Below are 25,245 nucleotides of genomic sequence, written 5' to 3'. Positions count from 1 at the left end.
TCATAATGGTGGCTACTATTTCCTTGTATAATTTTCTCTTTCCACCTCTCGGGTTTCCTTCATTTCCCCATGATCTTCAAATCTAGACTGCTATATTTCCTGGACTATAAATAAGTATTTCTAATACTTCCCAATGGTCCCCAAATGAATGAAATGTAATATATTTAAAACCAGCCTATCTTTCTTCTGAAACTGACAAATGCTCTATGTTCTCAGTCTTGGGTAATAGCATCATTATCTAACCACAGCCCAAAGTCAGAAAGCACGGGCATCCTTACTTTCAGTCTCTCACATCAAATACCACCGTTTATTGGTACAGCTTCAGAAACGTCCCCTGAATTTAGCTTTTCCTTTCTATTCCTTCTGTTTCTGTTTTAGTCCAGATATTCATTGTATGGCTCAGGGCAGTACGGCAATGTCCATTTATTCTTGTCCCCTGCTGCTCCTTCTCTGTTTCAGTCATCTTCCAAGGTATAGTCAGAATTATCTTTCTCAAACCCAATTTGATCAGGTCATTGTGTTGCTTATCAAAAGAAGATTTTCTCTTGATTCCATCACTTACAGAGTAAAATCCAAACCTTCCTCTGAGTGTCTTCATGCATCTGAACCCTGAAATCTAACCAGACTGACCCAGAACTTGTGATTCCAGACCCAACTTAAATGTCCCCACCTCTGGAAGCCTTTTCCAACTGGCCATAGAGAGTCAGTTACTTCCTCTGCTGTCACCAATTGTTCTTTTTACACATTTATTATTTTTTTAATTTATTTATTCAGAGAGAGAAACTGAGAGGCAGAGACACAGGCAGAGGGACAAGCGGGCTCCATGCAGGGAGCCTGACGTGGGACTCGATCCTGGGTCTCCAGGATCAGACCCCGGGCTGCAGGCGGCGCTAAACCGCTGCGCCACCGGGGGTGCCCTTTTTACACATTTCTATTATGCCATCATATTTATGGATCACCTAATCTCAAATTCTACATACCTTTGGTTCTCTGACTCACTTTTGCTTCTCTCTCAAGGTAAGCAATTGGATCTTTTAATTCAGGAAATGGCTTGGAATTTCACTTTCAAATTATTGTTTTTTAAATTTATGAGACACACAGAGAGAGGCAGAGACATAGGCAGAGGGAGACGCAGGCTCTCTGTGGGGAGCCCGATGTGGGACTCGATCCCAGGACCCTGGGATCATGACCTGAGCCAAAAGCAGACACTCAACCACTGAGCCACCCAGGTGCTGGGGAATTTCACTTTCGATTAAAAACAGGAGAAAATAGGATGATCTAAATGAGGCTGGGGAAGAGGCTAGAGCATAAAGCCTAGAACATAATAGGTACTAAAGAAATGCTTGTTTAATGCATGGTTTAAAGCAAAACATGTCAAAAGTGAAATATGAGTAATGTTATTATGTGATGTCTGAGGAAGGAGTGATAACTACCTCTTAGTCTGATTAGGCCCAGCTGATCTAAAATGCCATCACAGGAAGATGTTTGGGGACATCAGTCTCTATTCCTTTTGCCTCTAGACATCATTAGTGAATGACTTAGTCATTACTAAATGACTTTTTAATTAAAATATGTTACTGTTGAATAACTGACTAGGTCATTGCAGTAACTCTCTCTTGTTATATGATCCTATTCATTTTTTTTCCTATTCATTTTTAATGTTGGCTACAGACTCATTTTATACTATTATTCTTTAATGTTAAATGATCAGCCTGCTTTGATATTAGGTAAGAGTACTTGCTTTGATAACATAAATACTTGATTATTCTAGATTCAAAAGAGTAACTGAAACTCAGCAGGAAATGAGAATGAGTAAAGAAAAAAAGGCAAAAGTTAGCAAATAATCATTGCATTTTAGATTTTGAAACTTGTGTTCTATAGTACTTAATTATACTGGCCTTTATAGATCTTCCAAAGGAGTGAAAAATTGTTTTTGGAATTTCATACTGCTAAAACTAAAAGATTAATTGAAATCACAGTATTTTAATGTCTCCATGGAGACACTGAACTGATTTACTAATTATTGAAAAGCTTGGTACTAGTAGAAGAGAGTAAAATCTGGATCTAGTAATTTATTTTGCACTGTTAATAGTTTTACTTTGCACCTCTTTTCTTCCAGATATTGAGTACCTCTTTTGTCCCAGACATTGGGGGAAAATGATGAACAAAACGACAAGACCCACTCTTAATGGAGCTTGTATTCTGGTGACAAAAACCAATAATGAATGAGTGACAAATAAGTAAGAAAATATCAAATAATGGAGTGTCTGGGTGGCTCAGAGTGTTGAGCATTTTACTCTTGGGTTTCGACTCAGGTCTCGATATCAGGGTGGTGAGTTCAAGCCCCATTATCAGGCCGTCCGCTCAGTGCAGAGTCTGCTTGAGATCCTCTCCCCCTCTTTTACCCTCTCCCCTCTTTTCCTCCCCCAGCTCATGCTCTCTCTCTCTCTCTAAAGTAAATAAATAAAATCTTAAAAAAAAAGAAAATATCAAATAATGGTAGATGCTATAAAGACAACAGAACGGCGATACATGTGGAGAATTACTGGTGCCTTCTTTAGATTGGATGGCCAGGATATTTAGTTTTCACACATTCATTGAATATCTCCTACATGCTAGGCACTGTGGCATATACTAGGAAATACAAAGATCGGTAACATACAGCCCCTATTTTAATGTAGTTTTCAGTCTCGTAGAAATAAAATATATTTTTGTAAATCAACGAGCATAGCAGAGCATGATGAACACTGTTAAAGACCGTCGGCTGCTATAGACCATTTTCTCTGAGTTGTGCTGGACCCCAAACACAGAGGAGGGGAACAAAACAACTCTCGGAAAGTCGGAGAAAGCTTCCAGAAAGAGGGATGTGAGTGGAGACTTGAAAATAAATAGGATTACCAAGGTGGTAAAAAGAAATGGGAGAATTGGGCTTTTCAAATGGAAGAAATAACATTTATAAAGGTGCAGAGGCAGTATGCGTCAGCAATATGAATGGTTGAGTACTGCTAGAGTATAGTATGTGAACAGGTATGCATACATGCACTGCTGCCCACTGGGCCCTGTCAAGGGAAATTGGTGTAGGAATAAGCCCAGAGATATAGGAAAGATCAGAGATATTGAGAAATTTATGTGTGGCAAGGTAAAGAAGTGAGTCTTTTAATTCTTTTTTTTTTTTTTTAGTCTTTTAATTCTGAAAATTATTTGGAACTTTAGTTTTATTATTTTTTTAAAAATTTTATTTATTCAGTTTTTAATTTTTTAAAGTAGGCTCTACACCCAACATGAAGCTTGAACTCACAACCCCTAAACCAAGGGTGGAGTGCTCCAGCCAGGTGCCCTTTACTTAAGTTTTAAAATAGGAAAAGATAGAATAATCCAAATATTAACAGGTTTTACATACTGAGAAGGCATTAAAATACTTAGAGTTAAATAAAGTGAAAAATAAAATTTCAAATTATTAAATTAACTTACAATTGTAAATAAAATATTCTCAATTTGCTCTATTCTAAGAGTGTCAAAATTTGTTTCTGTCTACAGTGCTATTATTTCTCTATCTAAACTCCATAAATGCTTCTTTTATTAAAATTTAGGCTAATTTTAAAAATTTGAGCTTTTGATAAATAAGTTTGTAAAGCTTAAAGATTTCTTTAACATAGCTTGAGAAAGGGGAAAGTAGAACAAGCCATGATCTGATACAGATTTCTATCCCTTTGATTTATTTGACCTAAGTATGACACTTCCCAACTTTGTGCCACTGGTGACTTTCACTTGAAAAGCCCATATTAGCATGTAGAATGTGACACGTGTTCCTGAACAGGCAGCATGGAAAATCCTATACCCACTTTCCTGTCACAGTGCAATAAATGCATTGCCGAAGAGCCAGGTTGTAGGTAAGATTGCTCACTAAAAAGAACAGGCCTTATGATAAAGAGTCAGGGCAAACCAGTTTCAACCGATGTAACTTTAAAAAAGAGATCTAGCAAAAACAAAATTTTAATAAGACATTAGTGTACTTAAAAAGATTTGTCACAGTGGAACAAGGAAATGCTGCAGTAATCATCGTCTTCACCCACACCAATGTGAAGATAGCTTGATGGAAAGGGATGTCTGGAAGGGCACAGGCTGTGCCAAGTTATGGAGACAAAGGCCTCACGTCATATGATATAGGTAGGGAGAGAGGCATAGGCTTTGCACAGAATGTGGGGATGCTAAAGATGGATCATTTCCTTTATCACCTTACATTTGTGTCTTTTGTTTAGATTAGGGAAAATTGACTTATAAGTGCTTCCAAGGGAGAGCAAGTGTCCAAATAAGTGTCCACAATAAGAAGGAGGATATGGACATTATTGTACCTCTTCAGCATTGCTATTTTTAGCTAGGCTGGTATGCTTTATGCTCAGCTACTGTTATTTGGGAATATCATCTTTACCTTCCACATTACATTGACATCGTTACCCTATTTACAATTGCATATGAGGTGATTTGCATTATGGAAACGTGAGGAAAGAGAATAGACTGCATACGCATAATACTCAAAATTCTCCACCTGATTTAACTAGAAAAATAATCTTAAAGTTGCATCACAGACAAGGATGGGGACTGGGACTGTATGAGTATCTCGGTGTACAGCTGGTGTATGATGTGTGCAGTGCCTCTGGCTCACAGCCTACCTGGTAGGTGCTTAGTGAATATTTGATGAGTGAATAAATGAATGAATGAATCAACAAGCAGCTCAAGATAAAAAAAAAAGAAACCCCCCCAAAAAACAAAACAAAACAAAAAAAACATATCCTTCAGTCCGCAGAGGTGACTCAAGGAAACATTTGTCCTCATAGCCTCTGACCTAACTAGATGTTTCTCATTTCTGACCCCCAGCCCAGAACTCTCCAAACCTACCAGCAGACAAGCTTCACACAGTCCACTTGCCTCAATCAGTCCCTGCCTGGCTACAGTGACCCTGAGCATGCAATTCTCTAGTACTGTGGATTGCAGGACAGAACCAGAAAGTGACTCAGAAAGGAGCTTGTTGGAGAGAAGAAGATGGGTCAGCCAACTGGGACAGAAAACCATCTAAATTCATGGATGTGTAAACAACTCGCAAGTTCTCTAGTCATTATTATTTTTTTTATAATTTTTTTTATTTATTTACGATAGTCATACAGAGAGAGAGAGAGGCAGAGACACAGGCAGAGGGAGAAGCAGGCTCCATGCACCAGGAGCCCGACGTGGGATTCGATCCCGGGTCTCCAGGACCGCGCCCTGGGCCAAAGGCAGGCGCCAAACCACTGCGCCACCCAGGGATCCCTTCTCTAGTCATTATTAACAGGAATTCAGAGGCAGGGATGCTTGCCACCCCTTCACTTCTGCATAATATCTCCTTCTTCTTCTTCTTCTTCTCCTTTTTCTTCTTTCTTCTTCTTCTTTCTTCTTCTTCTTCTTCTTCTTCTTCTTCTTCTTCTTCTTCTTCTTTCTTCTTCTTCTTCTTCCTTCTTCTTCTTCTTCTTCTTCTTCTTCTTCTTCTTCTTCTTCTTCTTCTTCTTCTTTCTTCTTCTTCTTCTTCTTCTCTTCTTCTTTCTTTTTTCTTCTTCTTCTTCTTCTTTCTTCTTCTTGATTTATTTATTTATTTAATTTATTTATTATAGACAGACAGAGAGAGAGAGAGAGGCAGAGACACAGGAAGAGGGAGAGGCAGGCTCCCTGTTGGGAGCCCGATGTGGGACTCGATCCCAGGACTCCAGGATCGCGCCCTGGGCCAAAGGCAGGGGCTAAACCGCTGAACCACCCAGGGATCCTCTGCATAATATCTTCAAATTATGTTGGGATTTCTCTTTATTGTAAGGTTGCATTTGATGTTGAGTTGTCTTTGATTTTACCTGATTTAAAAAATACTGTTCAGGCGAGTCAGTGGCGGGGAGTGAGAGAGAGAGGGAGTCCTCACTGGCACACTGAATCTCCCTCCGTTAGTGTGCAGCCAGATGAGGCTGGAGGGCCTGTCACACTCACAGCCTCTTTCCTGTTCTCCATTTTCCAGTAGTGTCCTGTGGATTCATTGTGATTTATAGCCCGGAAGAAGCCACGTCTGCAGCATTTTCACTGAATCCGGCCTGTAATGGTGTTTGTCAGGCTGCCATTTACAGCTTGGAAAATTTTTCTCTAATCCACTTTGCAGAAACATGATTGTTTCTCACCTTAATTGTGGCCCTTGATGTTTGCCTGTGTGGGAGAAGGGACCCAGCTTCCAGCTTTTGCCTTTGTACAGCACCAACCCAATGTTCAATATAGGAGAGATGTGTAGTAACCTATACTGGAAATAGTTTCTGGTAATCTTATTTGTGACTTTCATGAGAAATAGATGAGAGGTCTATTCTCCCATGTGCATATCTTAAAGTGGGAATTAAAGAAGTGACATATTAACCCATTTTTATTTCATCTCCTAATTTCACCATTTATTCTCTGTAAACCCATGGTTTCAAGGCTTTTAGTTTTTTTCTAGACTCAGTCAGAGGTTATAGACAAGGATATTCTTTAAGATATGCCTTCTAGGGCAGGAAACATCTTACTCATATTTGAGACTCCAGTCCCTGGCACAGAAGCTGGAATGGAAGAAACATTTAATATATATTTGAGTTAAAACTGCAGTGAATTAAGGGACTGGTCCTGGAGAAATTAGGAGAGGGAGTAGTCAGGATCCAGGGAAATATTTGGAAGTCTATGGAGAGCAGACAACATCTGAAATAAGGCAGGAGGCAAACAAATTGGAGCTATGTAGCATATAAGGGGCAGAGTATCACATGTCTGAAAAGAGCCCTCCCCAGACTTTCTGTGAGGCACTGACCAATTATTCAGGATTTACATTTTTGATTGAACCTTTAAACTATCTATATTGCCCTTGCTCATCTCCTCTCCTTGGCTCACACTGCCTCTGTTTTCTTTAGGGCTCCATCATGTTTCATATGAATGACCTCAGTTGCTTTCTAAATGGCTGCAGTCCCATGACTCCCCTACTCCAGGGCTTTTTAAGGCCAGGTATTGCCTCTTGTTTTAATATTGGTGCCATATCTGTGATACTGTGAAATTTCAACAATAATGTGCAGTTAAACAATTTACCCTCTTCTTTCATAAAACACTTATTGATAATTTGTAACAGGTACCATTATATTAAATGATGCCGAATTGGCTTTGGATTCTTTCTTTCTTTCTTTTTTTTTTTTTTTTAATCTTTATTTATTTATGATACTCACAGAGAGAGAGAGGCAGAGACATAGGCAGAGGGAGAAGCAGGCTCCATGCACCAGGAGCCCGATGTGGGATTCGATCCCGGGTCTCCAGGATCGCGCCCTGGGCCAAAGGCAGGCGCCAAACCGCTGCGCCACCCAGGGATCCCTCTTTCTTTCTTTCTTTCTTTCTTTCTTTCTTTCTTTCTTTCTTTCTTTCTTTCTTTCTTCTTTCTTTCTTTCTTTTCTTCTTTCTTTCTTTCTCTTTCTTCTTTCTTTCTCTTTCTTCTTTCTTTCTTCTTCTTTCTTTTTCTTCTTTTTTTTCTTCTTCTTCAACATTTTATATGTTTATTTGAATGAGAGGGCAAGAGAGCACATTCATGGGGAGGGGTAGAGGAGGAGGGAGGAGCAGTCTCCCCACTGAGCAGGGAGCTGGGTGGGGGACTCCATCCTAGGACCCTGAGATCATGACCTGAGCTGAAGGCAGATGCCATACTGGCACCCCTGGATCCTCTTTCCAAGAAATCTAGAGCCCCACTGGTGCCTGATTTCACCCCGTATTCATCCCCTGTTTAGTCTCCTTTAGCTGTCACTGGTCTTCTTGCCCTTCCTTTGCTCAGTAGGTACACTCCTGCCCAGGGCTCTTACCCTTGAAGCTCCATCTGCCTGGAATGTTCTTTCCTCTAATCTCTGCATGGCTTGCTGCTTCACTACATTGTATAAGTCCCTTTCCAGTGGACTTCTCTAAATATACTGTCTATTCCTCTTTTCTGTTTTACCTGTATTTGTAACACTTAATATATTGATTTGCCAAATTGTTTACTGTGTATCTTCCCCATAAAAATGTGAGTTCCACGAGGACAGAGATTTTGCCTGTTTTGTTCATTGTTATCTCCTCAGTGCCCAACAGAATGCCTTGCTCGTTTGGGTGCTGCATAATTATTGCTAAGTAAATGATGAGGGAAGACATACAATGTCAAGTAGCCTATACCAAGGGAAATTAGAGGGAAGAAACAGTTTCCACCCAGCTTTGACCCAGGTTTCAAATGGGGGACATCATTTAAACCTGGAAGAGCAGTAAGGGAAGAGTGTTCTTTCTATTTTCAACCATCCGGGACTCTGTTATTTTTTTTTAGCAACCCTCTGATGTTTATTATATCGCCTTGTTTCTCTCTTTCTCTCTCAGTTGAATACACTTTTGTGGAGCTCAGAAGGACACAGTCGATCAGCATCAGTGTGAACCTGGTGGAGTGTGGTTCATTCACAACGCTAAGGATGTCTGCTGCGCTACTCCTGTGGTTTGGAAACAAAATTGCAGAGTGGCTCTCTGATAGACTGGCCACATGGTCAGACACCAGTGCTCACCACAGAAACCCGTCAAGTTCTTTCCTTCTTGATTATAGATAGAGACATGGTCTTTTTTTCAGGCACAATTTTATTATCTTAAACTCAAACAAGTCTTTCCTCTCATATGCGAAACACTTTTCACAGGATATTTTACTATATTATTATTCCTCAGTTAAGATTCAGCGTAGGTGTTAAACTACTCCTTCTTTTTCTTTTCAGTCAGCAGCAGATTGATGAGGATTGTTGGTCTCCATGAAACATTTTAAAGTTTATTTGCATTTTCCTTGATGAAAGACAAGCAGAGGAAAATAATTGCAGTTTTCAATGTTCATTGGGGTATTCTGAGAGCTTTCTGCAGTAAATTACAGGGATGTGATAAACATAAAGAAACATCACTCATTTCTCATTTCTGATTGCTTAATATCTCATACTCTGTCACTTCCATTACAAACATAAGATTTAATATCCTCAAATAGATTCTTATCCTTATACTCTGTTATCCTCTCTTGCAATGCTGAATGCCAGAATGTTAAATGTAAAGACTTCGTGTAATCTTCCCCATCAAACCCATATAATTTTATGCACAAACCTTTCTACTTTCAAGGACTGGCAGATGTGTTTGTGGCTGATTTCCCCTCCTCCCATCCCCCAGTAATACTGATAGGTGGGAAATGGCCACATCTCTAATTTTTCAATGCCATGTGAGATAATGGATGCTCTTACAGCAATAAAAAAACCTCACATACACTCATATTAGAAAAAGAAAACAAACATGCAACATGGATTAATTTTGTAGTTATTCGCTTTTCAAGGGGACTGTTCACTTTACAAAAGGATTCACTACAGATTTTCTTTAAATAGTAAGCGCCACTAGTGCACTTAAGATATAATTAGATCCGTCTAAATTGGATTCGTACACATTTCAGGAACTGATTCATTGTGCAAAGAAACAGCAAATCCATGTTTGCTTTGCTACATGAAGCAAAACTAGCAAATATGCATATGCTCTGTTTAGAAGGTGCCAAACATCCAGATGTTTGGGAAAACCTGAATATTTGACCATGTGTTTGAGTATTCAACCAGATGCTTAGCACAATCCATTTGTGGTTTGGAGTATTTCTAACACAGCAGGGGGGTAGAGAAGCAAGTATACTGAGACATTCTCTATCTTGCTAAAATGATAATGGCATTCCTTTTATTGCTTGTGGGTGGGCAATTTTATGAATTGATGAAAATGTGGCATATAACATATGTCACTTTCATTAAGTGGAGAGGTCATCTTTGTCAATGGGTTAACAATCTACATTTAAAGCCCTAAAATGAATACTTTAAGAGGAATGTGGAAGGCCAGATTATTCAGTGGAGATGAAATGCACTCTAAACAGCATTGTTCTTAGAAGGTGGGATAAGAAATGCTAAAACATACAACTTGAGGCTAATGAAATTAAATCAAATCAAAACAAAACAAAACTTTCCACGATAATTTCACCTGGAAACCGAGTTTCTTTTAACGTTGCTCAGCTGAGCAATCCAAGCTGAGACCAGAAGACACAACTTGAAGCTTGACTACCCCAAAGATCAGGGTTCTGGTTATTTATAAAATAGTATTTAGAATTCTTGATACAAAGAACTATAGTGGTTCAAATTGACATACCCATTTGTGATAACTTAGTAAGTACATTTTCTGTGAAAGAAAGAAATGTATTCTAAGTAAAAGGATTGTAGGTATCACCTGGCATAGATGGAGCCCAAAAGAAGCCTTAGACCTTTATGACTGCATTGTTGAGCAGTGGCGAATGCACTTTGGTAGGACTTGTTAGTCCTTGACTAACAGGCAGGGAAATATGGGGTTGCTGGATGCTGTGAAGACAGCCCAGGCTTTTTGTCAGCCAGGCTTAGGATGGCATCTTAGCTCTGTCTTATACCCTGTGCACCATCTTGCACAACTTAATTAGCCATTTGGTAAATAAGAGAATTAAGACTTAAAATGAACATTTTTTATGGTTTGTTTTTCTCTTAATAAGAAATCAATGAACCTGATAAATGAAAGGTACTTAAATAATACTAGCTCTCTTTCAGTTCTGAAGAATATGCAATACATAGGAAATTAACACCAGCTTTTAACTGTCTTCGGTATTTGGGTACACAGCTTCGTATTATATTCCTGAATTCATAAATTTTATCCTCAGAGTGAGGGCAGAGCAGGCAGTTCTGTTATCTCTGCCCAGCATTCCACCCAGCAGATGCAGACATTGGGAGAAGAATGTAGAAAGCCATGGGCATTTTCATCAGATGCATTTACCAAAGAACTACAACAATAAGAATCTGTTCATTAGGCACCAAAAATAAGTGGTTATTATGAACACATGCCTCTTGCTGAATGTATGCCATAGAGTCACTTTTAGTTAGATGAACATGTTTCTATAGAGAGCTGCCATTAAAAAAAAAGCTGCCATAATTAGCAGTGTTTGTGATGAGAAAATCCTAGCAAAGATACTTGTTTTCTATTATAAAAGTGTGATATTTTCTCAAATGCAGCATTTTCCAAGTATTCCACTGTTCTCTGTCCTTATTAGGCTTCATTATATATGGAATAACCAGTGATTATAATATTTGCCAACTTTCTCTGGGCTGAGCCCTCTTCTAAGCACTTGAACTCAGTGAATCCTCACAACCACTTTATGAAGTAGGCTGTATTATTGTCCACTTTTTAACAGATGAGAAAACTAAGACATAGAGAAGTGATTTCCCAAAGGGCACACACATAAACAGTGATAGAAGCAGAATCTGAACTCAGTGTACCCAGCTCTAAAGTCTACATTGCCTTCTTAAGTTTGTACACCATTGTTTCTGTGAAAAGAAATAAGGGAACCTGGTATAATCATGAAGCTCCAGTCCACGCAACTGAGAAGAATAAAAGAGCAAATTTCTACAGAATTTGTGTGTATCCATTTGCCTTATAACCAAGGTCAGGTAAGTTACAAATATGTAAGTAGCATTGGGAGTGTGATTCTTGATGCGAATGACAAGGCCTCTTCCCTAGGAGTGAGGAAGGAGAGCTGAAGACTTCATGGGAATCCCAGGAGGTGAGCAAGACCAAGTCCAAGCAAAGGCCTGCCCTTGGTATGCTGGCTTCCTCAAGAAAACAGGTGGAAAGTATGAATGTCACAGAGGAGCCTGGAAAGTTTGTCCAGGAGCCATTTTGCCTGTTGTGTGCTCCCTATCAGAAGTGTGGGTGCCTGTTCCTTGCACAGAACTGGAATTACAGTTAGAATTTAGGGACATCTTTTAAAACGTTAAAAAAAAAACCCACATGGGACAGCACTATGGAAAAATATACAATTGTGATATATGATTCATATACAGTTCTTCTAAATTTATTTCTCTGGTGTTTTATTTGTGGCCTGAAGTGTACAAAAGTGACTTTATTATAAATTTTTGCAGATATTTTAAAAACCATTCATATTCCTATTTGGATGGCAATTCTTTAGATATGCTTCATCCTGAGAGCTAAAAACACTGCTACTCAGAATTGTGTTCTATGAATTCTGTTTGATTAGATGTTTAGAAGACAGACTTTGAAATTAGATTAACTGTCTCAAACATACACATTAAAAAGATTCCCTAAAAATTAAAATAAGATTCATTAAAAATAAGATTAAAAATTCTCATTAAAAATAAGATTCCCTAAGCGATTAAGATATGTCTTAGTTTTTTCCAATATTCTATAACTGACTAAACATTTAACGAATTGTGAAAAAGAATTAAAATATGCATGCTTTTCCAATTTTTAATTACTGAATAAGAAAATAAAAACATAGCCTAGACTTGAATTTTTTTTTGTCTATATAAAGCATAATTTTTTTTTTTTTTTCAGCATTCTCCTGGCTGGCTCAGTCAGGAGAGCATGAGACTTTTAAATAAAACATACTTTTTGGAGAAACAATTGAAGAAAAATAACATCAGGGAAATCTTTGAACTGCAACAGAGCCTGCATATTTCTAGGTAGTTTTTAAGAATATATTTTGGTTTAAAACATACACCTTGACAATTTATCCCTATAGCACAACAGGAAGATAAGCAAGCAGTCTTCCTGTGGAAGCATAGCAACTTTTTTGAGAAGGAGGATCTGCAGTAATCACTGTATTGCTCAAAACAAAGGCCCTATTTGCATAATAAAGGTCTGATTTCTAGTTTGTTAAATCCAAAATCATTCAAGACTAAGGGAGGAAAGAAGACACACAAATATGGCCTACAGGTACATGAAAACATGATTAGTGGTCACTAATCATCAGTGAAATGTAAATCAAACCCACAACGAGATATCACCTTGCACCTGTTAGAATGGCTATTATAAAAAGATGAGAAGTAACAAATGCTGAGGAGAGTGTGGAGAAAAGGGAACCCTTGTGCACTGCTGGTGGGAAAGCAAACTGATGCAGCTACTCTGGAATAGAGTACGGAGGTTTCTCAAAAAATAAAAAATAGAACTTCCCTTACGGTCCGGCAACCTCATTTCTGGGTAAATACCTGAAGGAAATGGAATCATTGTATTTATATATACACACAATGGAATATTATTCAGCCATAAAAAGAATGAAATATTGCCATTTGTGACAACATAGATTGACCCTGAGGGCCTTAGGCTAAGTGAAATAAATCTGACATAGAAAGACAATACTGCATGGTCTCATTTATATGTAAAATCTAAAAAACAAAAACCCTGAACTCCTAGAAATGGAGTAGACTGATTGCAGCAGGGAGGGGGCACGGGGGTGGGTGAAGAAGGATCAAAGGGTACACACTCACTGTTATAAGACAAGTTCTGAGGGTCTAATGTACAACATGGTGACTATAGTTAGCAATAGGGTAGCGTACACTTGAAAATTGCTATGAGAGTAGATCTTAGAAGTTCTCACAGCATACACACAAAATGGTAACTATGTGAGACAATGAAGTGTTAACTAACTTTATTATGGCAATCACTTTGCATACATATGTATATAAAGTTATCTAATGATGCACCTTAAACTTACACAATATTATATGACAATTATATCTCAATAAAGTTGGCAAAAAAACCCCAACTGAGTAATATATGACCACATCTACATTATCTACTCAAATGCACCCTAGTTACTAAGCTGTAATGAATTGTTCACTGCTCAGAAAGTTTTAAAAACCAGGATATGAATCAGCTTTGGGTTTCTTAATAACATATTTAGAAACTCATTAGTAATGTCTATTTAAACCATTCAGAAACTCACTAGCAATGGAGGAATTTATATTTCAGAAATTTGAAGGATGTAAACCTACCATTTTGAATTCTTGACCTGTTATGAAAAATTCCTTTTTATGGGATTCTTAATGCTAACTTAATTCATAATATATACCATTGGTCATGCAGTAGATCCAGCTTTTCATGTTTCTGAGTCCAAAAATCAGGTTTACTTTTTAAATCTAAAATTCCTAGTTGTAATTCTGTATATGAACCTAAAGGCCAGCTGTGCCTTAGACCTTGGGCTCAGATCATTTGTTGTTATCAAAGGGGTACATGAGGCTAAAAGCTCACTTGCTACACAAATGGAAACCTTATAAATGGAACAAATCCCCAGTGTGCTTTTTGGTCTGTTTTCTATGTTGGGTTTCAAAATAGTAACCTTAACATTAACAATATACTGCTAAGCACAATTTGTATGGAAACAAATTGGGATAGATTTGTTCCAGGCTCAGAAGTGATTTCTCCCTGATGTAGGACAGACACTTGATGAAATCTTGGTAACTTCAAGCACAAACTAGCCATCTGAAAGCATAGGTAGGAAGAATAGCTGTCCTCCACTCAGGTTATGTGAGTTGAAATCTTTCAGTTTCACCTTCAAGGTAAGAATAATTTTCTTATATTAAATGCATATTGCTGCACATGACCAATATCTCTTTATTAGGGCCCATAAGCCAGCTTACCACATACCCTTTCTCTCTCCTCCTCTGTAGTCCACCAGGTTTTACAAAAGTGAGTTGTTCCAATTTATAGTACATTCAGAAAGTTCTGAGACTGTCAAATCTGATATTTTTGCACTGAGTGGATCAAAATGGATGTAAATGAACTAAACTTTCAATCAGATGTGATTTGAGTATACAGTGATATAGTTTAGTTGTAATAGAAAGTAAAAGAGCTTAAAAGGCCCAGAATAATTCAGATTAAAATATCTTGGGGTCTTTTTCCATTTTAAAATGAATTGAGCAATTCTGTGTGGTTGAGGATTGACAGCATAATGGAAACAGAGCTAACTGCAGAATTTCTTACCAGGTAGGTAACTGCATTAGCAGCAAAACTCATAATGTAGTCTGTTGGTTGAAAAGAGTATGAAGGAGCCTTCTGTTTTCTTATGAGGTGCTATATTCTCATAGTTCTTGACTAATTTCACTTACCTACTGCCAAATTGCAGTTATTGGAAAATGTTCTCTATCCTGTAACTTTTAGCAATATTATGAGAGACCTCATGGGTATTGATTCTTCTTATAATTTGTTTATAACCATAGAAAAACATGAGTAAAACTGCTTCCAAGTCTCATCTTCTATTTTTGATGTAACTATAACACAAGATATTGCTATGTAATAGTAACACTGAATATCTGTATATATTCCTGAGGATTGAGTAAAGGTTAAAATGGTGGGCCAGTATATCAGTGATCTTTGAAAGTTTTATATTTCACAGTCACTCTCTTCTTTTCTAGACAGACCTTTTTGTGGGATAAAATGCATAACATATATATTATAGGCAGCTTTTATACAAACTTTATGTATATTATTGCTCATGTGTATCACTTACCAGAATCAAGAGACAACTTGAGGCCAGTTTTGTGTGTTCAGGGATGGTGGAAAACACTGACAAAATCAAGCAACCAAAGACAAGGAGAAAACTGTAAAACAACAACAAAAAAGAGAAATATGATAAGAACCTTGCCTTATCATTACAGATTTCATTTCTTGTTTCTATAGTTTAAAGCACCAGACCCACTTGAATTGGTATTGATTAAATCATAAGAGCCTCGGAAGGGACTAGCTATTTTGAATATCAAAATATAATATGGGGGTGCATGGATGGCTCAGTTAATTAATCATCTGACTCTTTATTTCAGCTCAGGTCATGATGTCAAGGTCATGAGATCGAGCCCTGAGTTGGGCTCCACGCTGGGCATAGACCCTGCTTAAGATTCTCTCCCTCTCCCTCTTCACCCCAACTCCTGCTCCCTTTACCTCCCTCTCTCTCCCCCTCTCCCTACCCCCATATAAAGTATAATGTATGGTGAGCATGGAGTTCCTTTACAACTTCATTGATGAAGACAGTGTTACATGGTGTGTGTTGCATGCTATATTTAAATGACTGCATCTGAAAATGTGTGAACTTCTCATTAATCCTCTTACAAGTGGGGATCTTGAGAAAGGCCCTGAAAGTATGTTCTTTCTTTCCTACCCCAGGAGCACATACCATAGCTGTTCTCCTTTTAAAGAAGCAGAATCCACCTCACATTTGGCAGTTCTGGTGACCCATCAAATGTTCTAAGTGGCTGTTACTAAGTCACTGGCTCATTTTCACAGTCTAATTTTGCTCATGGATACTTGTTTGTCATTCCTTTATAATATTAATGAGAACATAAAATGAAGGGAATGATTTCTTCTGCTACCCATGTACTTTTCTATTGCCCTGCAAACTGCTAAAGAGATGACCCCCTCAGCTCTGTCTATTCATAATACAGCACTAGGGAGCAGAAGTGAGGAGCAGCTTTTTCTACCAATCAATCTACAGACATTTTTAGTCCTCAAATTATGGTACTTTCAGGATCCAGGGGTGGAGCTGAGTTCCCAAGGAAAATGTCTAATAAAAAGAGAAGGCTATTTTTTTTTTTAAAGATTTCATTTATTTATTCATGAGAGACACACACAGAGAGAGAGGCAGAGACATAGGCAGAGAGAGAAGCAGGCTCCATGCAGGGAACCTGATGTGTCACTGGATCCTGGGACTCCAGGACTATGCCCTGGGCCAAAGGCAGATGCTTAACCGCTGGGTCATCCAGGGATCCCCGAGAAGGCTATGTTTTAAGTTGAAATTACTTATCCTGAAATGGAAGATTAAAAAAAACAAACAAACAAATAAATAGGGGTACCTGAGTGACTCAGTCAGTTAAATGACAGTTGGTATTTGCTCGGGTTGTGGTCTCAGGATCTCAGGGTTGTGGGATCCAGCCCTGCATCAGGCTCCATGCTCAGCACAGAGTCTACTTATCCCTTTCCCTCTGCTCCCCTGCTGCCTCTCTCTCTTTCAAATAAAGAAATAAAATCTTAGAAACAAAAACAAAAACAAAAAAACAATACTTGAACCACTTGCTCTAGGACATACCTTTAACTTTCGTGTATCTCTGGGAAGCTCATACAGTAATCTCCCCTAAAATACTAGTTTCCACATTCTTATATATGGCACTGGAGTTAGTTTCTGCCTCCTTTTGGTTTACCCTGAGATGCTGTCCAAGCCTTTGTATCGCACTTGACTGGGAGCTCTGAAGGACCTACTATAACCAGGGATTGGTAAATTATGGCCTAGGGAACATATATGGCCCCTAAAGCCTGTTTTTGTTAATAAAGTTTTATTATCACTTAGCTACACTCATTTGTTTATGTATTGTCTATGGCTGCTTTCCTGCCACAAATGCAGAACTAAGTAGTCATGGCAAAGACAACTTGGCACACAAGACTAAAATATGTACTCACTGACCCTTTTAGAGGAGAAGTTTGGACCCATAACCAATACCATGTATTCCTTGTTTCTTTATATCTCTGACAATACAGAACAAAGTGAAAGTTCATAATTGCTTATGTTCTGCTGTTGATGATTATTACTGACATTCATAGAGGGTTTTCTGTAAGCCGGACATAGTGCTAAGCACTTCCACATGCATTATCCAAGTCATTCTCACAAATTTATGCAGTAGAAATATCACTATACCCATTTTACAGATATGAAAATTGAGGATGAAGAACATTTATAACTCATCCAAGGCTGTGTAGCAGAAAGAGGATTCAGGACTGTCTGTCGTTGAGCTGCTGCATAGTGTTGCTGAATGAGCGTGGCTAGATGAGAATGGTGGTACCATTCTTGGTTCTGCAAGACTTTTGGGGATACTTCTCTCTACTTCTTCAAACTGAGAGGGAAGTCTTATCATTTCATTTTCTAAAAAGATTTTATTTATTTATTCATGAGATACAGAGAGAGAGAGAGAGAGGCAGAGAGATAGAGGGGACTGATACGGGACTGGATCCCCGGACCAGGATCATGCCCTGAGCCAAAGGCAGACACTCAACCGCTAAGCCACCCAGGTGCGTCCCAGTAGTTATCATTTCAAATAAAGAAGCCTCCAAGGAAAAGGAGTGAAGGTTTTTCCACTAGTGAAAAAAACCTAGTATATGTCGTTAATAACTACTCACTATACTTTTGACTCATGTATCTAAGAGTTCAGGATACTTTGGATATACTTTAAATTGGCTTTAGTGGAATGGAAATTGTAAGCCAGAAGTGGAATTCCAGTGCACTTGCAAACCCCAAGCTACTAATGAGAAAATGAAATTCAGGGATCACAAAGACAGTTGGGAGGATGTGATGCGGCAACAAGTAAAGATGATGACAGATATTTCCCCTCTTGAGAGCAGCTGTTATCTAAGTATGCTTTCCTTGTCCAGGCTTAACAGAAATCATTAGAAAAAGGAAGCAGGGCATTATTTAATCTCTAAGACATCTTCTTCCCCCAAGAGCATCCCAGTGGTATCTTCATGGTCTCTGTTCAAAACAGATCTATATCATGAGTCCTTGGCTAATTCCTTCTTCATTAATATTTGGGTGTTGCTTAAACCTTTTCCTTCATGTCACTGCTTTGCCCTTTTTCTTTCTTGAGCCAATTGTAGTACACTGTTTTCTAAGAGTAGTTTCTGTACTAGAATTCTGTTATGTCTATAGGGGGCCATCTGAAGACAGCAAGCCAAAGACCTTCACTGCTCAGACTGCACAAAGGGCTATGGAGAGAAAATACATTCATTAATTCCTTTGTCTCCCAACGATTTATCCATTTAGCCAATCAGCATATATAGATTAAGTATGTAATACTAGCCTGAGTCATTCTTTGCCTTGACAGAGTTTAGGGTCTGTTGAGGCATTACAGAACAGTAAACAGAAAATTAAATAAATATGAAATTTATTAAATCAATTTAATTTAAATTAAATAAGTAAACATTTAACAGATGTAAACAGAATTAAGATTCTGAGTGATGATTGGGAAAACAGGGGATGAAGGAGTATGTAGTAGAGAAGGGGTTAGGCAGGATTGTTTACTCCATTTGAGGAGTTGAGTGCAAAGTAAAAAATGTTGTCCCTTTGTTAAAAAACTGAAGGAGTACCTGGGTGGCTCAGTTGGTTAAGCAGCTGACACTGGTTTTGGCTCAGGTCATGATCTCAGGATTGTGCGATCAAGCCCTGCATTGGGCTCTGCTTGGGATTCTCTCCCTCTGCTTATCTCTCTGCCCCTCCCCTTAGTCATATATGCCCTCTTGCTCTCTCTCTCAAAAAAAAAAAAAAAAAAACCCTAAAAAAAACTCTTACGAATTTCAGGATGGTGATAGCTAAGTATGACACCAATTTTTGCACCCTTGTAAGCGTTGGGCTCTGTGAGAAGCACAGATTGCATGCCCATGAAGCCAGACTTGGGGTTAGGAAGACTTCCTGGAGAAAGTGATGGTCAGACTGAGCTCTGAAAGCCCAGCAGGAGTAAGCACAATGGTTGGAATGGCTGGGGAGAAGGAGCATTCTAGTCCATGAGGGCATGTGGGTGAAGGCCAGGTAAAAGAACAGTATCAATAAAATTTACCAATTAATCAATAAATTAGAGTTAGTGAACACCTGCTTATCCTTCAGTGGTACATGAAAAGTGTAAGGCAGTTCATCCCTACAAATTCATTTTCTGCATAAGAATTGTTTCAGTTCAATAGAAAACATGTACTGAGAACCCATTGTAAAAAACAGTATACCAAACTCTACTGAGGTACAAGGGATAAATTAAAGCAGTCTTTATTTTTAAAGAATTAAAAATATAATGCGGCCGGAGTTTAAATAAAAAAAAAAACTTTAAAAAAATCTAATGCGGTTGACAATATGATCATATAGTTACTTATCCATGGTTTTACTTTTGTGGTTTCAATTACCAGTGGTCAACCATAGTACAGAAGCAGATGATCCTACTTCTGATAGGTCAGTAGTTTCCTAGGGCTACATCACAATGCTTATGTCATTCACCTCACTTTACCTCATCATGTAGGCATTTTATCATCTTACATCATCACAAGAAGGATAAGGGTGAATATAGTACAATGAGGTGTTTTGAGAGGGAGAGACCACATTCACATAACTTTTATTACAGAATATTGTTACGATTGTTCTATTTTATTATTATTTATTGTTGTTAATCTCCTACTGTGCCTAATTTATACCTTAAACTTTATCATGGGTATATACAGGAACAAACAGTGTATATAGGGTTGATATTATCCACCGTTTCTTGGAGTGTGTCTCCTGCAGTTAAAGGAAGATTACTGTACTGGATCATAACAAAGGGCAGAGGCTGACAAATGCTAAGAAAAATATGTTAGATGTTGAAAGCAGGGAGGGGTTCTCCTGTTCAGTTGGGAATGCTGGAAGCACATCAAGAAAGTCTTGATAAATGGGTGATGCTTGAGATTGTCTTTGAAGGAAGAGTAGGGTTTCAACAAGAGAACTTTCTGGAGAGACACATCCCAGAAGGAGAGTCCAATGTGAGAATGGTGATAAGGTAGAAAATAAATGAGGTAAAATATCTGTTCCCTGTTTCATGAACAAAAAGTAATTAAGTTTGCAGCACAGGGTAAGACAGTTGTTGAATTGGGAGTCTGGGTCATGATGTGGAGAGGCTGGTATGGCAGGGTCTATCTTTAGTTCAGTAGATAATGGGGAGCCATTGATGATTTTTGAACAGGGAACTATCATCAGAATTGCACTCTGGGAAAATTGAATTGTCAGCAATGTGTGTTAGGACTTATCTGAGTAGTTAAGAAGTAGGGGCAAGAGTAATGGTGATCCAGGTTAGGTTGTAAACTAAGTGGTAGAAATTAGAGTGAAATAGAGAGGAAGACCACAGGGAAACTTGTAAACACAGGAGCTCCCTGACTTGGATAGTTATTAAATTGGGCAGTGGAGATTATGAAGGGGTGTAGTGACTGAAGGTCTGAGGTTTCCATTCATAGTTACTACAACACCCCTAAGAAGTCAGGAGGAGAAAAGTCAGGAAAATCAGGAGAAAAAATTGATTTTGAGAAGAGGATAAATCCAGTTTTAGACATCTACATGGAATTGTGGGTCTAAATCTTGGGCCCAAATCTGTTTAAAGTGATGGAAGTGCTTTTTCCCTAGAGAAAGTGAATATACAGAACATGTTATCCTTAAGAAAGTGCAGACCAAGCATATAACGTTTAGGTAAATAAGCATAAAAGCTATTTGGGGAACATTTCCTGATCTTATAGAATGACATCATGGGGAAAATGAATACATTCTGCTATGAATTGGCTTTTAGTATCATTGCCAGAGAAAGGCTCACTGGCTTGAGAAAGCACTGAACTGACAGAATGATCCCTTTGAGGTGACAGTGTTTAGAACTTGGGCTCATTGGCAGTGACATGGTACACCACTGGGCTTTGAATGTGGTTCTGCTGACATCATTGCTTTTGAGGGTCCCACACAGATGTATGCTGGCAACTGACCACTACCCCACTCCACCTCTCTATTGATTGAATAAAAGTGGGAACAGTGGCAAGAGTCATTGGATGCAGAGTGTCTTAATCTAGGGTCCACAGACTTCCAAGGGGTCTGTGCATAGAATTTAGGGGGGTAGTGAGCATGGATGGGAAAAAAAATTACTGCTTTGTCACTAACCATGGCAACAAACCATGATGACATTAACAGTATTTGTGACTTTGTTACTCATAGAAATCACAGATATTGTCATATGCCATTTTATAGTTGTAGATAAAACCATAATTGTTTCATCTTGCATACTTATTTTGCTCATCATTATTTCAAGATTATTTATGGTAGTTATTAGACCCACTTCTGGGTTTTTTAAAAAAATGTATTAATCAAGAAGCATAGGTATTACTATATCAGAAACTTGTTCAAAATTGTAATGACAGCATTTCAATATAACTTTTTTCTTTTGTAATCACATGTATTTTATACATTTAAAAATGTTATTCTGAGGGATGGTTCACCAGACTGCTGCAGAGTCTAAGGCACACATGAAGGGGTGTGCCTTTGCAGGGGTGAGGATGGTAGATTAGGAAGGCAGGGGTGGGGACCTGGAAATGGCCTGTTTTGGCATGAGTCACCAACTTACTCAAGTAAGTTTTAAGATCAGTTTGAAAAAATATGGCCATTTTTTTATTTTATATATTAATCCCCAAATATCCATATTCTTTAAAATTATTCTGCAATAGTTATTGGCCTTTATTTTGCCTAAAGAAGTCACTTATATTTTGTTTCTAAGGCAATTATCTTTGATTCAGACCTTTGTCTAAAACTCCTCTAGAAGGCAAAAATTATTGTATGAAGAGAAGAACACTTATGATATAAAAATATTACCAGTTCAAAGGCCTCTATGTTTATTCAAGGAAATTACCATCAGCTTTTCTTATGGGTTAATTAAGAATCAATTTGTTAGAATTAATTTGGTAAAAAAAGGAAGTCTTACTTGGAAATATCACGGGTGCTTGTGGAACAGATGATGTCCAGCTTTCAAAGCTTGTGCTTCAAGCATGGGTTTGTTTAGCAAGAATTAGAGTGATGTGAAAATAAAGCATTCAGAAGAGCTCTGCTGATGCTTTGCCAAATGAACCATGGCAAGTTACACCATGTCATTCACACAAACACAGAACCCCCAGTCACTCACAAGCAATTATGAATAATGCAACGAAGGCAGGAGAAACAGAACTGATGTTTAAAGTAGACATCTCAATGAACTTAGCTCATTGAGGATGCAAATTAACAGATTGAAACAACCACATTTCTACCTAGAAAGTGCTCTCTGCAAGCATTTTGGTGGACTATAAGCTTTCCATAGTATAACTTCCATGCAAGTCAACTACAAAGAAGACATTGGAGGAGGGAGATCTTAAATATTTGAAATGGAATGGAATCATGGAATGAAAGTAAAGAATGCTAACAGGAAGTAGACATAGAGATTTTTAAGGAAACAACTCTTTGGAAATATCTTCTGAAGGAAATTCAGCCCTGCCTCTGACTTTTCATAAATTTTTAAGTATTGCTTACCAGGGCAGCCCTGGTGGCCCAGCGGTTGGGCAGCCTGGGTGGCTCAGTGGTTTAGTGCCACCTTCAGCCCAGGGCCTGATCCTGGGGACCCGGGATGGAGTCCCACTTCAGATTCCCTGTATGGAGCCTACTTCTCCCTCTGTGTCTCTGCCTCCCTCTCTCTCTCTCTGTGTCTCTGCCTCCCTCTCTCTCTCTCTCTCTCTCTGTGTGTGTCTCTCATGAATAAATAAATAAAATCTTAAAAAAAAGTATTGCTTACCAATATATTTCAGTACATTTGATGGAAGGCTTCATGAGTGCATCATGAATTAGGATGACTGGAGTATACATGCTGATATTAGTGACCAAAGATGACCCACTGGCTGACATGCCACTTGCCTGGAGGACACGCTGTCTGATGAAATCAAAGTCTCGTTATCAGAGGAATGACTGGAGCTCACTTTTCTCTTCCAGCCTCCTAAATTTCCCCCTTCTTTTCTAAACTTGGCATTTTGCAAAATGTCCTTTCTACATAATTTTTCTATAAAAGAAGGGCATTTTGCACACCCAGCGTCCATTGCAAAGCAATAAAAACTAAATACAACATTTTTGGTGTCTTTAAAGGTGATTTGGAATATTTGATTAAAAACACTGCATGTAAAAACTTGAAACTGGAAAAAAAAACTCAACACTGCATGATTCTGCTTTTCAAGTGCAATGAAGCCTAAATATTAATAAAGACCCTAATTAATTAATACTATCACTGTAATCTCTGTGAAGTTGCAAAAATAGGGTCATCGGCTAACAGTTCTAAAAACGAATTGTTGCATTTTACACGTGTTGTTAAGAGGAAACCAGCTGGTATGGGAAATAGCTGTTTCTAATGGCATAGCGTGTTTCTATAGAGGAATATGGCTAATGAAAATGAACTAAAACAAGGCAAGATAACCCATCAGCAGCCCTCAAAGCAGCCCCTGGAACAGACAGAGGGCCTGCTCAGCCTGATTCTCACCCCAGGAACAGGAATCCAAGGATTTCTGACTGAGCACCCTCTCATGACAGGGATTATTTTTATATCACTGCTAGATGATCGTGCACCTCTCTGAACCTCTCCTGCATCCAGAACTCTCCCAGTCCTAAGCACAGTTCCTGTTATAGACCACTGTCCTGTGGGAAGACTACTTTCCCTTTTGGTCAAGTGTTTTTATTTTCACGCCCTTTCCTTACGAGTTCTTGTTCAGGCTCTGACCACAAGGCCCTGTGCTTCCTCCCCAGTGTGTTGGGTTTTCAGATATTTGAGGTCGGTTTTATCATCATGACTCTCCTGTCAGTCTTCAAATTATACTCAGCCCCATTCTTTGTCTACTTAGTATATGAAGCAACATCCACATCGGTCACTCTCCCTATCACTGTTCTTTAAACACACCCAGTTTCATCCTATCTTCCCTCAAGTTCAATGCAGGTTATCCCCCAAATCTAAGCAAAAGATTTAACATTTAGTTGTCAACATCAAGTATCTGCACTGTTGCTTCTTTCCAGGGTATCTAAATTAAAACTTTTCATGCCCATTCACTAGCGAAAGTTTGGTTTCTAAAAGGACTGTTCTGAAGATACGCACTTATTTTCCTGTTTCTTTCCTACTGCAACATAGGGTCTGGAGTAAATGTGACCATTGTCAACCTGTATATTTGGACCTAATATACCTTCAATAGTCATGGAATTACTTTCACTAAACTGTGTTTGATTTTTTTTTTTTTTTGCCATTTTCTTGAAGAGCAAAAGGCACTCAAACAATTTACTATATTGTACTAGTTTCTTTTTGGTTTACATTGTATTTCCTCAATTGGGTATCATGTGAAAATTTTTCTTCAGGAGATTTTTCTTGCAATGTGGTGAGTAAACTTGGCTACTTTTAATGAGTCTTTGTTGCTGGACCTCGATTTATTATGTTAGAAGCCATCAAAAGATTTGTGGATGAAATTGAAGAACTTTTACTAATAAACTTGAATAAAACTTGAAAAATGCTATAGTAACCAAATTACCAGACAGGACATCATATTCCAAGGGTCAAAAAAAAAAAAAAAAAGAGTAAAGTAGGGACTTTGGATTTTGTATATTGATAAGCTCAATTATAACTCCTAGAAATACTTCAGGTAGAATATTAAGCAAATGACTTCTAATAAAGCCAAATGAATTACTATGATAACTGAAAAGAAACACCAGTTCACCAAGAGCAAGAAATTCTAAACTATGCTTATTTCCTATTTTGATAGGTTTGCCAGCTTGCTCTATCAGGGGAATAGAGTAGA

General features: G+C 38.3%; 1 protein-coding gene across 2 annotated transcripts in view; it reads right to left on the bottom strand.

Annotated features, from left to right (window-relative positions):
* KCNQ5 (potassium voltage-gated channel subfamily Q member 5) overlaps positions 1 to 25,245 on the bottom strand; it is a 504,327-nt gene that overhangs the window by 152,925 nt on the left and 326,157 nt on the right. For both annotated transcript variants that reach the window (XM_055330921.1, XM_055330922.1), the window contains exon 2: positions 15,392 to 15,482. In XM_055330921.1, the coding sequence (XP_055186896.1) occupies positions 15,392 to 15,482 (91 nt within the window). The remainder of the gene's footprint in view (positions 1 to 15,391; positions 15,483 to 25,245) is intronic.

This window comes from Nyctereutes procyonoides, unplaced genomic scaffold, assembly GCF_905146905.1.
Source record: "Nyctereutes procyonoides isolate TBG_1078 unplaced genomic scaffold, NYPRO_anot_genome, whole genome shotgun sequence".
Taxonomy (NCBI): Eukaryota; Metazoa; Chordata; class Mammalia; order Carnivora; family Canidae; genus Nyctereutes; species Nyctereutes procyonoides.
This window is presented reverse-complemented; position numbering and strand designations above follow the sequence as displayed.